Source organism: Phyllobates terribilis, unplaced genomic scaffold (assembly GCF_046119375.1).
Source record: "Phyllobates terribilis strain yellow unplaced genomic scaffold, ASM4611937v1 Scaffold_1__5_contigs__length_1240528914, whole genome shotgun sequence".
Lineage (NCBI taxonomy): Eukaryota > Metazoa > Chordata > Amphibia > Anura > Dendrobatidae > Phyllobates > Phyllobates terribilis.
Genome location: NW_027362761.1, coordinates 914,490,766 through 914,505,916, shown reverse-complemented (window position 1 = coordinate 914,505,916; position 15,151 = coordinate 914,490,766). Strand labels below are relative to the sequence as shown.

The 15,151-nt window shown below is 38.2% G+C and overlaps 1 protein-coding gene across 1 annotated transcript in view; it reads right to left on the bottom strand.

The window, feature by feature from the left end:
• The window catches only part of FAT4 (FAT atypical cadherin 4), a 253,046-nt gene that overhangs the window by 33,197 nt on the left and 204,698 nt on the right, over positions 1-15,151 (bottom strand). The window contains exons 7-9 of the mRNA XM_073641488.1: positions 12,811-12,991; positions 11,665-11,912; positions 1,272-5,621 (exon numbers count right to left, since the gene is read on the bottom strand). Of these exons, the coding sequence (XP_073497589.1) occupies positions 1,272-5,621; positions 11,665-11,912; positions 12,811-12,991 (4,779 nt within the window). The remainder of the gene's footprint in view (positions 1-1,271; positions 5,622-11,664; positions 11,913-12,810; positions 12,992-15,151) is intronic.

Genomic DNA, 15,151 nt, shown 5'->3' with positions numbered 1-15,151 from the left:
AAGCTCCTCGACCTTAAAGAGGTTGTCCACTACTATACATAATTCCCCCATTGATTTAAAAATTGGAAAGAAGTGTTTTGTAATTACCTTGTGTTGTCATTCTTGCCTGTGAGCGGCGCTATCGCTGACCGCTCACTAGGCATCATGTGACCCTGGCTGTAGCCGGCTCTGACATCTGGCAGGTCAAGTTCCGGCTGCAGCCAGAAGTGACCAAGTTATGTGCACTCTCTGATTGACGGGCTATGGGCAGGGTTTCACAGCAGCATCCACCGCGCGCTTTCCCAACTAAAGCAGATGACAGAGAGAGGGAAAGCGCGAGGTGGATGCTGTGCTGTGACGTGCGGCTCATAGTCAAGAATGACAACACAAGGTAATTACAAAAACACTTCTTTCCACTCTTTAAATCGAAGTGGGCATTATGTATAGTAGTGGACAATCTCTTTAACACAAATGTGGCCATGCCAATCTTTCTGAAAATTTTGGGCTTCAAATTCTCACAAAATAAATTCAATAAATTATTATGACGTGGCCAAGAATAGCAGGAAAAAAAAACACAAAATAATGTTGTGTTTTCAAAACTGGATATATTGTGTAACTCATCTTAAGGTTTGTAAAGCCAAGATGAAAAACAAGGAGGGACACATGTGTAGGACGTGGGATTTGACATCTATATTGAAAGTACAGCAAATTTGCAATGAAATATTATTAAAAAAATAACATTTGTATAGACTGTAGCATAAGACCAAGTGTATTTGCCAAATATAATAAATACACCATTAAACATTAATTTATTTGTTGTAGCAATATCTGCTCGATTTTACATCTTATTGAAAATAGAAATGGGAAATCAGAACAGGTTTCATTTATCAAGAATTAGAGATGTGCACAATGTTAACTTCTAATTTAGCGGTATTTAATATTTGATATAATGGAATCCACAATCTTTCTGCATCGTTTCAACAGATTCATCACATCCTAAACTGTATACGGATTACAGTTGTACAGTGTACAGTTGAACAGTACTGCTACTGTCTCTTACAAGATCAGAGTAACATAATCTTCTATAACCGTTTTGATAAAGGGATAGGTTACAGGTTTACAGTATATTCTATTCTTTTTCACTTTACAGTAATAATAATCAACATAATGATGATAATACCACTTAAAGGGGATCTGTCGTTATGATGCCCCAGTTATACTAACGGATATCCTGGCTAAATGATGCATAAACACTGAAAAAATGACAAGACATAGGCTGAACAATGTCTTACCTGTGGAACCAGCTTTACAAACACAGTTAAAGCCTCCAGGAAAGTTCTGGCATATTCCGCCATTTTTGCAAGGACTGGAAAGGCACTCGTTAATATCTCTCTCACAAGCAATTCCTGTAAAACCATCTGGGCAACTGCAGGAAAATCCTCCAACTAGGTTGTGACAGGTTCCACCATTATGACAGGGAAGCGGCAAGCATTCATCAATATCAGTTTCACATAAATTCCCTTCGTATCCTGGCATACATTTGCATATGAATGTCTGAAGTGGTTCATTTGCCACTACTATTGCAGGAACGCTCTCCAAAACAGTAATTCCTGGACTTACAGCAAGTCTTCTCATACAGCTTCCACCATTTTGACAGGGATTATGTGCACAAGAGTCATGATCTACTGATTCTATCCATACTCCACTCTGACGGAATAATACTTCTTTAATGCTCTCGAAAAAAGTGCCTACTCCACTTGGGTTAACATACTGGTTATTGCTTCTTTTCACTGCAGTCATGACATAAGTCCTGTTATTCTTTTCAAACACTCCACATACTTGTACGGCAGTTCCAAGTCCAGTCAACTGTGAACTAGCTATACGCAAGAAATGTAGATAATTATTGGTTAAAAAGTCTTTAACAGTTGGTATATTTATCCTTAGAAGAATACTGTTATCAATTGTAGCATTACTGAATCCTGTAAAGAAAACTCTGACATTATTTGTGACTGCACTGTGTAAACCATCGTTACTATGGACCATTAGATCAAATGTCCCATCAGTAGACCTTGATTGAGAATGGAGGTCACAACTATCAGCTGGAATACTGAAAAGGCTAGTAACGCCAGATGTTAAAGTGCAGTGGAAGCTATCCAAAACATCAGGATCTTGAGGTTTGACACTGCCCAAAGTGCCACCTGGAAAGACATTTCCATAATACTGAACAAAAATCTCAACAGTCCTTGATTCAGACGGGTTATCATTTTGGTCAATAACTTTAACATGTACAGTTCCTGTGGAAGACATTTGTGGAAAACCAGAATCTCTAGTCACAACAGATAAGAAAAACTCACTGATTTGTTCCCTATCAATCTCTCTGGTCGTAGTGAGAGCCCCACTAGGGCTGAGGCTAAAATAGCTGGTAGCAGGTCCAGTGCTAAGGAGATAATAATTAAACGGGCCTTGATTTGGAGCAAGGTCCATGTCTGTAGACTGTAGGGTCATCACATGAGTTCCTGCTCTATGATTTTCCTTGACTTCTCCTTCAGTGGTAGATAACGTGGGCCCATTGTCATTAATATCTTCAAGGGATACAATAAGGGTAGCACTTCCAGTTGAAGAAGGTGTTCCTGAGTCAATGGCTAGCACAGTGAGGTTATAGATTGGTGTAATTTCTCTATCCAATTCAGTAGTAACGGTAACCTGGCCTGTTTGTGGATTTATTGAAAAGGCACCTTTTTCATTTCCAGAACCAATAAAGTAGGAAAATCGGCTCCAACTTGGAACTGAATCAGAGTCAAAGGCACTAACAAATGTAACATGTGTCCCAGGTGCTACACCTTCACCGATTTGAACATTGTAAAATTTTAGGCTGAAAACAGGGGGATCATTAGCATCAAGTACAGTGATGTTAACAGTCACTTCATCTATATCAGCCCCACGGATACTGCCAATATTTTTAGCCAATACTTTTAGCGAGATTCTTTCTTCCCTTTCTCTGTCCAGCAGACCAGAAACATACAGCTTTCCTGTCTTTTTCTCAATCTTGAAGCCCTTTTTTCTGCTACTGCCAAAAATTAAATAGTGGACTTCCCCATCAATTCCTAAGTCCCGGTCACTTGCAAAAACTTCTCCAACTAGAGTGTCTTTAGGAGCAGCCTCAGAAACTTCAAAATAATACATTTTGGATACAAATCGAGGTACATATTCATTTGTTCCCTGAAGCTGAACCGTAACAGTTACAAAACTGCATCGGTCTTCATCGGGAACATTGAATGCTTTCACAGTGAGGTGGTAGGACTGCTTTGTTTCATAATCAAGAAAACCTTGGGTTATGATCACACCTGTGTTTGGGTCAATGACAAAAAGGTCACTGTCTGATGACTGTATGGAATAAGCAGTAACTGCATTTGGTGAAGAATCTGCATCAGTTGCATTCAGACGTATCACTGTTGTGCCACTTGGTGCGTTTTCCATGACACTGGGCATATAGTCCTCCAACTGGAAAACAGGTGGATTGTCATTGACATCTTTAACTTGTACTGTTACAACACAGTAACCGGTTTTAGCAACCCATCCTCCATCTACAGCACTGATGGTTAAGTCATGTTTTTGGCACGTTTCGTAGTCAAGGTTTTTGGATAAAGATAATGCACCTGTGGAAGTGTTTATAGCAAAGAGACCAGCTTCATTTCCTGCCGTTATGTTATATGTGATCACTCCATTCATAGAAGTATCCCTATCCCTTGCTGATACAGTCCTGATAACTGCTCCCACTGTAAAACTTTCCAAGACAGTTATACTAATATGGCTTTGAGAGAATTCTGGTGTATGGTAGTTTTCCTCAGTTACAGTAATGTTAGTCATTACCTGTGATGATAGTGGAGGATTACCTTTGTCTTTTGCTGTAACTTTAATCAAGAAATTTTTATGTAAATCCATCATTAAAGAAGAGACCACACTAATCCATCCAGAGTCTTTGTTTATATGAAACTTTCCAGCAGAGTTCTCAGCTGACATTGAATATTCCACTTGAGAATTCAGTCCAAAGTCTTTTTCATCAACAGCTGTAACTTTAATTAATTTTGTGCCAATTTTTGCATTTTTGGCTACAGGAGTAAAATATTTGCTTTGTAAAAATTTAGGAGGATTGTCATTGCTGTCAACAATGTTAATTGATAGTGTGGTTTCGCTCATGAGAGGAGGGCTACCTCTGTCAGAAGCACAGACGATAAAGCTGTGTCTGTTTATATTAATGTTTCCTGATGCACTAGGGTTCTGATACTTTAAATGCTGCTTGTTAAATAGTTCTCCTGTTGTAGAATTGATTCGAAAAAATTCAGATTGAGATTTGATGAAGTAATATACTTGGCCGTTCAGTTCTTCATCAGGATCAGATGCTAACACCTGAGTAATCTTAATCCCGGGCTCTGTTGTTTCTGGAAAGTTTAAATAGTAGGATGGCTTACTAAATCGTGGCGCATTATCGTTCACATCAGTCACAAATATGGTAACATCAGTGCTTACTGTCCAACCAGAATCATGAGCAGAGACTCGGACAATATACCGATCTGTATCTTCTCTGTTAATTGGTCTACATACTGTTATCACACCTGTATTAGGATTTATATGAAAAGGAAGACTAGTATCTGCTATTGTGTACCTACTTATTGCGTTTGCCCCAGAGTCCTCATCTGATGTTGTAACTTGAGTAACAACAAAGCCCAGAGCTGCATTCTCTTGAACTGATGCACTGAATATCTGAGAAAATCTTGGTGCATTATCATTATCATCTAAAATGTTTATAACTACCTTGACTAAAGAGCTCTGGGGAGGAGTCCCTTTATCAGATGCTTTGATGGATAAAATATGCTGAGAAACCTTTTCTCGATCCAGTGGTTTTGTACTTCTTATTTCACCACTTACTCTGTTTATACTAAATAGGCTCTCTTTATTCCCGTCAACAATGGCATAATCGATTTGACCGTTTGATCCACTATCCTTGTCCTTCGCATAAACTGTGAGTACCCTACGAGATGGCAGGTTCTCCATTATTTCGGCAATAAAAGGATTTTGCCTAAACTGGGGCACATTGTCATTAACATCTAAGATATTGACTTCTATCTTTTGATATGAGGAGAATGGTGGAAATCCCATATCTCTAGCTTCAATCCATAGGACATACTTTGAAATGGTTTCGAAATCTAATGGGTTTTTAATGTAAAGCTGTCCATTGAATTCATCAATATGAAATGCATTACCAAAGTTACCACTGGCAATGTAAAAAGATAAACTTCCATCTCTTGTAGATGAGCCAAAGACTGTTGTCACCAATGTTCCTACTTCTTGATTCTCTGAAAATGCGAATGTTGTCTGATCAGCGCTAATTTGCGGGAAGTCAGCTTTGTTAGCAAACCTGACAGTCACGGTGGTTGAATCCGATTTATAATTAACACCTCCATCCTTCACTTGGACAGAAAACGTTATCTCTGAAGATCCTTGTAATGGCTCTGCAGTCCTGATGGCACCACGTAAGGGATCAATGTGAAATTTATCTGCATGCCGGCCTTTTAAATTAAAATGAAGCTCCGAATTTGTGCCGATATCTTCATCTGTCACAGTCACAGCAAACACAAATGAGTCTAAAAGCAAAAAGAAAAAACAAAAATTTTTTTTATAAAAGACTCAAAGCAGAAACAACACATAAATTGACATGGTAAAAGCAACAAGATACAAACTTACAATTAAAAAGGGGTCACTGGGACTTAAAAAGAACATAATTACATTGCTGGGTAGGTTGATAAAAGATAAGTTTAAATATACTTTCCTGGGCAGAAATAGATTTTTAATCAACTTTGAACTTGGTTGCAAGTGCATCAAGAGTTAGACAATGCCCAGCTAATACATCAACCATCTGCATAATCCCAGCCTAGTACCAGTGGCATAGAAAGGAAATCAATCTTGGCCATGGAGGTGGCACTATGGCAGGGAGAAGATTATACAGCAGTACTGATCTGTGTGCACACTTTGACTGCTGCTATCTCTGCTTGTTTTCTGGCTTTGCTACTCATTCCTACTCACCCCTCACTTCTCCATAGAGTATAATGAGATTTAATCTGACACCTCACTGAGCTGCCAAGCTGTCTTGCCTTTGACCAAGATGGATTTCAACTGTTTTGTTTCAAAGTAGACATTGAGTTTGGGAGCAGAGGGAAAGGAAGAAGTGTCTCATAAGTGGAGAAATAAGGAAACTATTTGAAAAGTTTCTTATACCAGCTTCTGCTATTGATTTATGCAATAATCAGTTAAAATGATAGTGACTATTGAGGTCTAAGGGGTATTGTTTCTCCTTATGGAGAGTGACATACCGGCTCTGGCATGCCAAGGCAAGGAGGCCTATTCGCAGTGCAATGCTCCTCTGGGAAATTTAATATGCGAATTGCCTCTTCAAAGAGGCACCTAGCAAAATCAGTTCTCATACTCTGCACTGACGAGGGCCAATAGCTCGAAACACCGTGTCTGCAAATTGAGATTCTGATTTGGCTTTTATATTAAGTCATATTGCATGACTCGTTAACGGTCGATTGTAACTTGTCGGATTGCTGCTTCCAATAAGTGGCGCTACAGAGTTAAAGTCCTCTTTCTCTCTGAAGAGGCAATTTCCATAGTGACTATTCAAACATTTAAAGGGGTATTCCCATCTCCAAGATCCTATCCCAATATGTAGTAGGTATAATAATAATATTAGCAAATACCTCCAATTAGAAATGTAGTATAGTATTTTGGATTCGCTATGTCTCTTTCCTCTTGTGCAGGCATTGCAGGACCTTAGGTATCTATGGTTACGTCCACTGATAAAGTGACAGTTAGTTAACTAACTGCTAGTGGTCGTAACTGTGGATACCTAAGGTCCTGTATTGCCTGCACATGAGGTAAGTGGTATAGCGAATCAAAAATACTATACTACATTTCTAATTGGAGATATTTGCTATTATTATTATTATTATTATTATTATTATTATTACACCTACTACATATTGGGATAGGATCTTGAAGATGGGAATACCCCTTTAAGTGTTTTTAATACTCTGCAGAGAACAGAAATTAGTTTGGTGATCCCAAAGAGCCCGACCGGTTCCCTTTGTTATTCATAACCTAGTTTTAATATGCCATCAAGAATTAATCAAAAGTTCCACGTCTGATTAGCAAATGTAAACCAAGCACAGTGCCGTACATATAATTATAATTATGGCTATGTTTGACATTACAGCTAGCTGATGTTTAGTACTATTCAACTGAGCTGCTGTAGCCGGTACAACTACAACTGTTTATATGGCACTGCATCTTGATGAACAACTGTAAGGACTGCCATCACATATATACAACAATAAATTGTATACATATTGTATATATCTACAGGTGCATCTCAATAAATTAGAATATCATCAAAAAGTTAATTGATTTCAGTTCTTCAATACAAAAAGTGAAACTCATATATTATACAGAGTCACTACAAACAGAGTGTTTATTTCTGTTAATGTTGATGATTATGGCTTACAGCCAATGAAACCACAAAAGTCATTATCTCAGTAAATTAAAATAAATTAACAAAAAACACCTGCAAAGGCTTCCTAAAAGGCCCCTTAGTCTGTTTCAGTAGGCTCCACAATCATGGGCAAGACTGCTGACTTGACAGATGTCCAGAAGGCAGTCATTGACACACTCCACAAGGTCCTGGTAGATTTTAATTTGGAAGTCAAGGTCCCAGAGTCTGGAGGAAGAATGTAGAGGCACACAATCCAAGCTGCTTGAGGTCTAGTGTGAAGTTTCCACAATCAGTGATGGTTTGGGGAGCCATGTCATCTGCTGGTGTAGGTCCACTGTGTTTTATGAAGACCAAAGTCAGAGCAGCAGTCTACCAGGAAATTTTAGAGCACTTCTGCCGACAAGGTTTTGTAGATGGAAATTTTACAGAGGAAGGTAAGAAACAACAGACCCAACAATGCAGAACAGCTGAAGACTGCTATCAAAAAAACCTCGGCTTTCATAACACCTCAGCAGTGCCACAGGCTGATCGCCTCCATGCCACGCCGCATTGATGCAGTAATTGATGCAAAAGGAGCCCCGGCCAAGAATTGAGTGCACTTACTGAACATACATTTCAGTAGGCCAACATTTCAGATTTGAAAAACATTTTTCAAGCTGTTGTTATAAAGTATTCTATTTTACTGAGATAATGACTTGTATGGTTTCATCGGCTGTAAGCCATAATCATCAACATTAACAGAAATAAACACTTGAAATAGATCACTCTGTTTGTAATGACTCTATATAATATATGAGTTTCACTTTTTGTATTGAAGAACTGAAAAAAATTAACTTTTTCATGATATTCTAATTTAGTGAGATGCACCTGTGTACACAGTGGCATGTAAAAGTTTGGGCACCCCTGGTCAAAATTACTGTTATTGTGAACAGTTAAGCAAGTTGAAGATGAAATGATTTCTAAAAGGCCAAAAGTTAAAGATGATACCTTTCCTTTTTATTTTAGGGAAACAAAATATATATTTATATATATTTTCATCTTTTACATTTTAAAAATTACAAAAAGGAAAATTGGCCAATGCAAAGGTTTGGGCACCCTGCATGGTTAGTACCTAGTTGCATCCCCTTTTGAAAGTATCACAGCTTGTAAATGCTTTTTGTACCCAGCCAAAAGTTTTTACTTTTTTTTGAGGGATTTTCAACCATTCTTCCTTGAGTAGTTTTGCATGCACTGCTATTTTGAAGTTTAGCCACAGATTGGATTCAATGATGTTCAGATCAGGGGACTGTGAGGGCCATTGTAAAATGTTCAGCTTGCGCCTTTTGAGGTAGTCTATTGTGGATTTTGACGTGTGTTTAGGATAATTATCCATTTGTAGAAGCCATCCTCTTTTCAACTTCAGCTTTTTTTTACAGATGATTTAAGTGTGACAAACATGCAAAACAAAAAGAAATCAGGAAGGGGGCAAACACTTTTTCACACCACTGTATGTTTGCATCAATAATTTGTTGAAATTTCATTGAATCCATTCTTCCCTCTACCCATGAAATGTTCCCCGTGCCATTGGCTGCAACACAACCCCAATGCATGATTAATCCACTGCCATGCTTAATGGTTGGCAGGATGTTCTTTTCCTGAAATTCTGTGCCCTTTTTTCTCCATACACCACAACTCCAGAGTCTGCTAAATCTTTCTGAAGATCTTTTGCAGTCAAGAGGGGGTTCTGATTTGCCTCTCTAGCAATCCTATGAGCAGCACTCACTGATAATTTGCTAGGTCTTCCAGACCTTATCTTGACCTCCACAGTTCCTTTTAACTGCCATTTCTTAATTACATTTCAAACTGAGGAAAGGGCAACTTGAAAATACTTTGCTATCTTCTTATAGCATTCTCCTGCTTTGTGGGCCTCCACCATTTTCATTTTCAGAGTGCTAGGCAGCTGTTTAGAAGAACCCATGGCTGCTGTTTTTTAGCCACAAGATTAGAGGAGGCTGGGAAAATAAATCTGGGAAAATAACGCTGGGAAATTTGCATCACTTGACCTTTCCTAACGATGATAGTGAACAAGCTATAACCCTAACAGGCTAATTAAGGTCTGAAACCTTGGTTAAAGTTATCTGAGCACACAAATCTCAAAGGGTACCCAAACATTTGCATCCACCCATTTTCCTTTTTGTAATTTTTAAAATGTAAAAAATGACAATATTTTTTTTTTTGCCTAAAATACTAAGAAAATGTTTTATCTTCAGCTTTAGACCTTTTAGAGATCATTTCATCTTCAACTTGCTTAACTGTTCTCAATAACAGTAACTTTGACCATGGGTGCCCAAACTTTTACATGCCACTGTGGATATAGATATATACACTTATATCTCAATGTATATCTATCAATACATTTATATATTGTGAAGGATGGGGAATGTATATATATATATATATATATATATATATATATATATATATATATATATATATACATACACTGCTCAAAAAAATAAAGGGAACACTTAAACCACAGAATATAACTCCAAGTAAATCAAATTTCTGTGAAATCAAACTGTCCACTTAGAAAGCAACACTGTTTGACAATCAATTTCACATGCTGTTGTGCAAATGGAATAGACAATAGATGGAAATTATTGGCAATTATCAAGACACCCTCAATAAAGGAGTGGTTCTGCAGGTGGGGACCACAGACCACATCTCAGTACCAATGCTTTCTGGCTGATGTTTTGGTCACTTTTGAATGTTGGTTGTACTTTCACACTCGTGGTAGCATAAGACGGACTCTACAACCCACAGAAGTTGCTCAGGTAGTGCAGCTCATCCAGGATGGCACAGGTGGCAAGAAGATTTGCTGTGTCTGTCAGCGTAGTGTCCAGAGGCTGGAGGCGCTACCAGGAGACAGGCCAGTACACTAGGAGATGTGGAGGGGGCCGTAGGAGGGCAACAACCTAGCAGCAGGACCACTACCTCCTCCTTTGTGCAAGGAGGAACAGGAGGAGCACTACCAAAGCCCTGCAAAATGACCTCCAGCAGGCCACAAATGTGCATGTGTTTGCACAAATGGTTAGAAACCGACTCCATGAGGGTGGTATGAGGGCCCAAAGTCCACAGATGGGGGTTGTGCTCACAGCTCAACACCGTGAAGGACGCTTGGCATTTGCCACAGAACACCATGATTGGCCAAATCGCCACTGGCGCCCCGTGCTCTTCACAGATGAAAGCAGGTTCACACTGAGCACATGTGACAAACGTGACAGAGTCTGGAGACGCTGTGGAGAGCGATCTGTTGCCTGCAACATCCTTCAGCATGACCGGTTTGGCAGTGTATCAGTAATGTTGTGGGGTGGCATTCATTGGAGGGCCGCACAGCCCTCCATGTGCTCGCCAGAGGTAGCCTGACTGCCATTAGGTACTGAGATGAGATCCTCAGACCCTTTGTGAGACCATATGCTGGTGCGGTTGGCCCAGGGTTTCTCCTAATGCAGGACAATGCCAGACCTCATGTGGCTGGACTGTGTCAGCAGTTCCTGCAAGATGAAGGCATTGAAGCTATGGACTGGCCCGCCCGCTCCCCAGACCTGAATCCGATTGAGCACATCTGGGACATCATGTCTCGCTCCATCCACCAACGTCAGGTTGCACCACAGACTGTCCAGGAGTTGGCGGATGCTTTAGTCCAGGTCTGGGAGGAGATCCCACAGGAGACCATCCGCAACCTCATCAGGAGCATGCCCAGCGATGTAGGGAGGTCATACAGGCACGTGGAGGCCACACACAATACTGAGCCTCATTTTGACTTGTTTTAAGGACATTACATCAAAGTTGGATCAGCCTGTAGTGTGTTTTCCAACTTTAATTTTGGGGGTGACTCCAAATCCAGGCCTCCATTGGTTAATAAATTTGATTTCCATTGATGATTTTTGTGTGATTTTGTTGTCAGCACATTCAACTTTGTACAGAACAAAGTATTCAATGAGAATATTTCATTCATTCAGATCTAGGATGTGTTATTTGAGTGTTCCCTTTATTTTTTTGAGCAGTGTGTATACAGTATCTATACAGTGTATGTAAATATGTAAATGGCAAGCAATGTCTTTACAAGTACAGTATACAACCAATAGTGGAGGGCTTACCTGAAGATGTGGGTGATGGTATATGCGTTACATATGGGTGATGTAAAAATCTTGGTGGATTATCATTTACATCCATGATATTCACTGTTACACTGGTTGAACTGGATAAACTCGGGGAACCGCCATCCGTAGCCACAATGAGAAGAGTATAATTGTCCTTCACCTCTCTGTCTAACAACGAGCTGCTGATGATCTGACCAGTAGAAGGATTGATTGTAAATTGGGAATTCCCACCAAGCAGACTGTAGCTATTTAAGAAAACGGAAAGTCATTTAATATTCAATTATTAGGTTTGGTGTTTATTAAACTCATTAAATGTTGGAGTTAGATTATAGACTCTATCACTAGCTCCAGAGCTGTATCCCCTAGATAACAACAATAAAAAGTACATCTAAAGAAACTCATTAAAATGGAGATATTTAGATATTGAATACTAAGCCAAGCAGAAGACTTAATGTTCTATTAATGACGTGTTTGCTTCACATAAACCTCTGTGATCATTGTAAATTACTTTAATATTACAACTATCATGGCTAAATCCTCATTCTTAATGATCTGCATCCAAAATAAATAACCTCCTTCATGGAAAACTAAGTACTAAATATAGGTTCCAAACAAATTACATTATGATCCAAAGAGCTATCATTTTAATTCACATTTTACTTGTGGGAGAAACGTGAAGTAACATAAGAAATAACATACCAAATAATAAAATAATAATAATATCAATTCAAAAAATTAAATGCCTAAATATATATAGTATCTTTATACATTTGCATTACTTATGATTTTCTAGAGTTTTTTCTATAATCAGCTTTGTTGGGACGTCTATGTTGCCACAGTTTTCGCCTTTGAAGACGATGCGCTACATAGTAAGTCCTGCTAGCACCGAAGGCCTAATTAATAAATTCTAAGATTACTTAGACTTCCTTAAATTCTCAGTAGGTAGCACTTGGCTTGTCAATATAACTTAACATCCTCATTACTTGCCTTGTATAATATAGTAGCGGCAAATACGTTAAATTATGGTTTGTCACATGAAGCCTAGTGGTGTTGACAACAGGAGGTGGTTTTCAGTAGGGGGTTGAAAAGAACAACTTGTAACGAATAAAACTAGAGGAAATGTAATCATGTGACACAGCTTACCGGACGACTCCGTTCAGGCCCGCATCAGGATCAGAACAACTGACCAGAAGGACATCTGTTCCAGTGGGTGCATCTTCGGGGATACTAATAAAATGCTGACTTAATGCAAACGTGGGTTTGTTGTCATTGACATCGTCTATGCTGATAATAATTGTACCTGTTCCAGTAAGAGCAGGAGACCCTGTAAATCAATACGAAAAAAAAGGTAAAATAAAAGTAATGTAAATCCAATGGAATATGGTGGACATTGTGAAGAATATAAAGAGTGGAAGAAACGCTAAATCATTTATTATTAATTTACATGCAAGTTTTAGTTTGATATTATTAACATTATTCTTAGTTCATTTTCGTTCTCATGTCCTTCAGATGTCACTTAGCTGCACCTTGTTTTTTTTTTCTAGAAATTTCAAAAAAGCGAAAAAGCAGCAAAATATCGTGTTAGCTAAGTACTTTATGTCTTTTACATGTACACTACTACTTATTTACTTACTGCGGGGTATCTATTCATTGTTTTTATTCTAGGTTATATCATTAGAAAATGACCTAATGTTTAAATCAGGTTTTAGTGTTACATGTGTTTTTATAAAAAAAATTGTTGGCAATGTTTTTTTGAATTTTTCATATTTTAATCACTATTAAAAAATTCTATAGAAATCTTGCAATCTTCATTCTGGACATTGGGGCTATTTTAGAATCGTATGTTCTGTTCTTTACAGAAAACTTTTCAAACATTTCACTATCATCACAGGCAGGATTACAATGACATTAGTCTCTTCAATACAAAAATAGGGTCTGAGTCAGTCTATTGCTGCTAATGTACATGTGCTACTTCCTGAAAGAACAGGAAGTTTGAGTCTAGAATTGCCCCTGTGGTCAGTGTAAAAATTGCAGGAATCTATTTTTCTGAATATTTATTGTGATATTAAAAATAAAAAAAATTACCAAAAAATTAACAAAATGCATTTAACATAAAAACCTGATTAAACAGTACAAAATTGTTTTGATGGCATGTCCCTTCTACTTCTATGTGTTTCCATAAACCTATAGTACGCACATGGAGAGATTGCAGAAGTGTGATACCATTTTACAATCCATATTCAACTAGAAAATCATATTAATTAATACGCTGTGATTTTAAAGCAAACTGTGTAAAAAGTTGCGATGCGTAAAGGTCCCACCCCTACATGGTATAGTAACCTTTCTGCTATTCTGGCATAATACCAAGACAAGAAGATGAGCTGCTCACAAATTAGGGGGCCTTTCAACCTGAGACCCCATGCTAAGTAACAGCACGTCCACAGTAAATGGGGATACGTACTTAGTGGAAGTTTCATTCATGCAGCGCTCCTAAAACATGTCCATTTCAGCATTATAACACATACTCAGATTTATTTTCCAGTAGACAACTGGTATATTCTTATTAAATCACTAGTCATAAGAAATATCCAACATAAGGAAAGTAAGAGTCCAATTAGCACCTTCCCAGTAACATAAGACCTATTAGTCTGACTCATTTCACACCATGCTCTACTGTAAATGACAAGAAGTGTTCTTGAAGTCTAAAAAAGTTGCCGAGTGTTTTGCTTTAAAAACTACATCTAAAACAAGCATCGGTAATTTACCATTTGTCAACAGCAATAAAGTTAAGGAGGAAAAAGAAATTTGCAATTACTTCCCGATTTCTACAATTACAGTATGAGAAGAGGAATGTTCGGCTGTCACTTCGCCCAGGTAATAAAGTGCCTTTTTTCCACTAGTAATTAACATTTCTATCACCATGTCTTAAAAATAAATCTCTCCTGGACACTTTCCTTTTGCAGTTTGTTTCACACCGTCACACATTTCAGAAAGCTTACTATGGAATGTTGTTAGCATTACCATTTATTAGTCGGTAATATTTGTGTATTACCGTCATTCTTTGGCGCTGTACGGTTACAGGAGTGGCCCAATCTGAAAAACCAACTACCATAATTCCCAATTAGTCTACTGTCATCGGAGAGGAAACATAGCGAGTCGCAGTAAAGAGCAGCTCACATTTATCATCTTAGTATCATCGTCTCTAATACCTTAGTAAGCGCTTGTTCACACACTGAACGTTTTCTACATTCCTTTAAGGCAGAGAAAAGAATTTTACAGATGCAAACAATTAAGATCTAACTATTATTCTGAGAACTCTTCTGGCAGACAGTGTGCAATGCTCACAAGACATCAACATCTGCACATGTGATACTATCTTAATTTGTTTTATTGTTGCAATTCAGTGACTGAACAGACTGTCAAAATCTATCTATCTATCTATCTATATTCCCATCCATCTATCTGTCTAACTATCCATATTTCT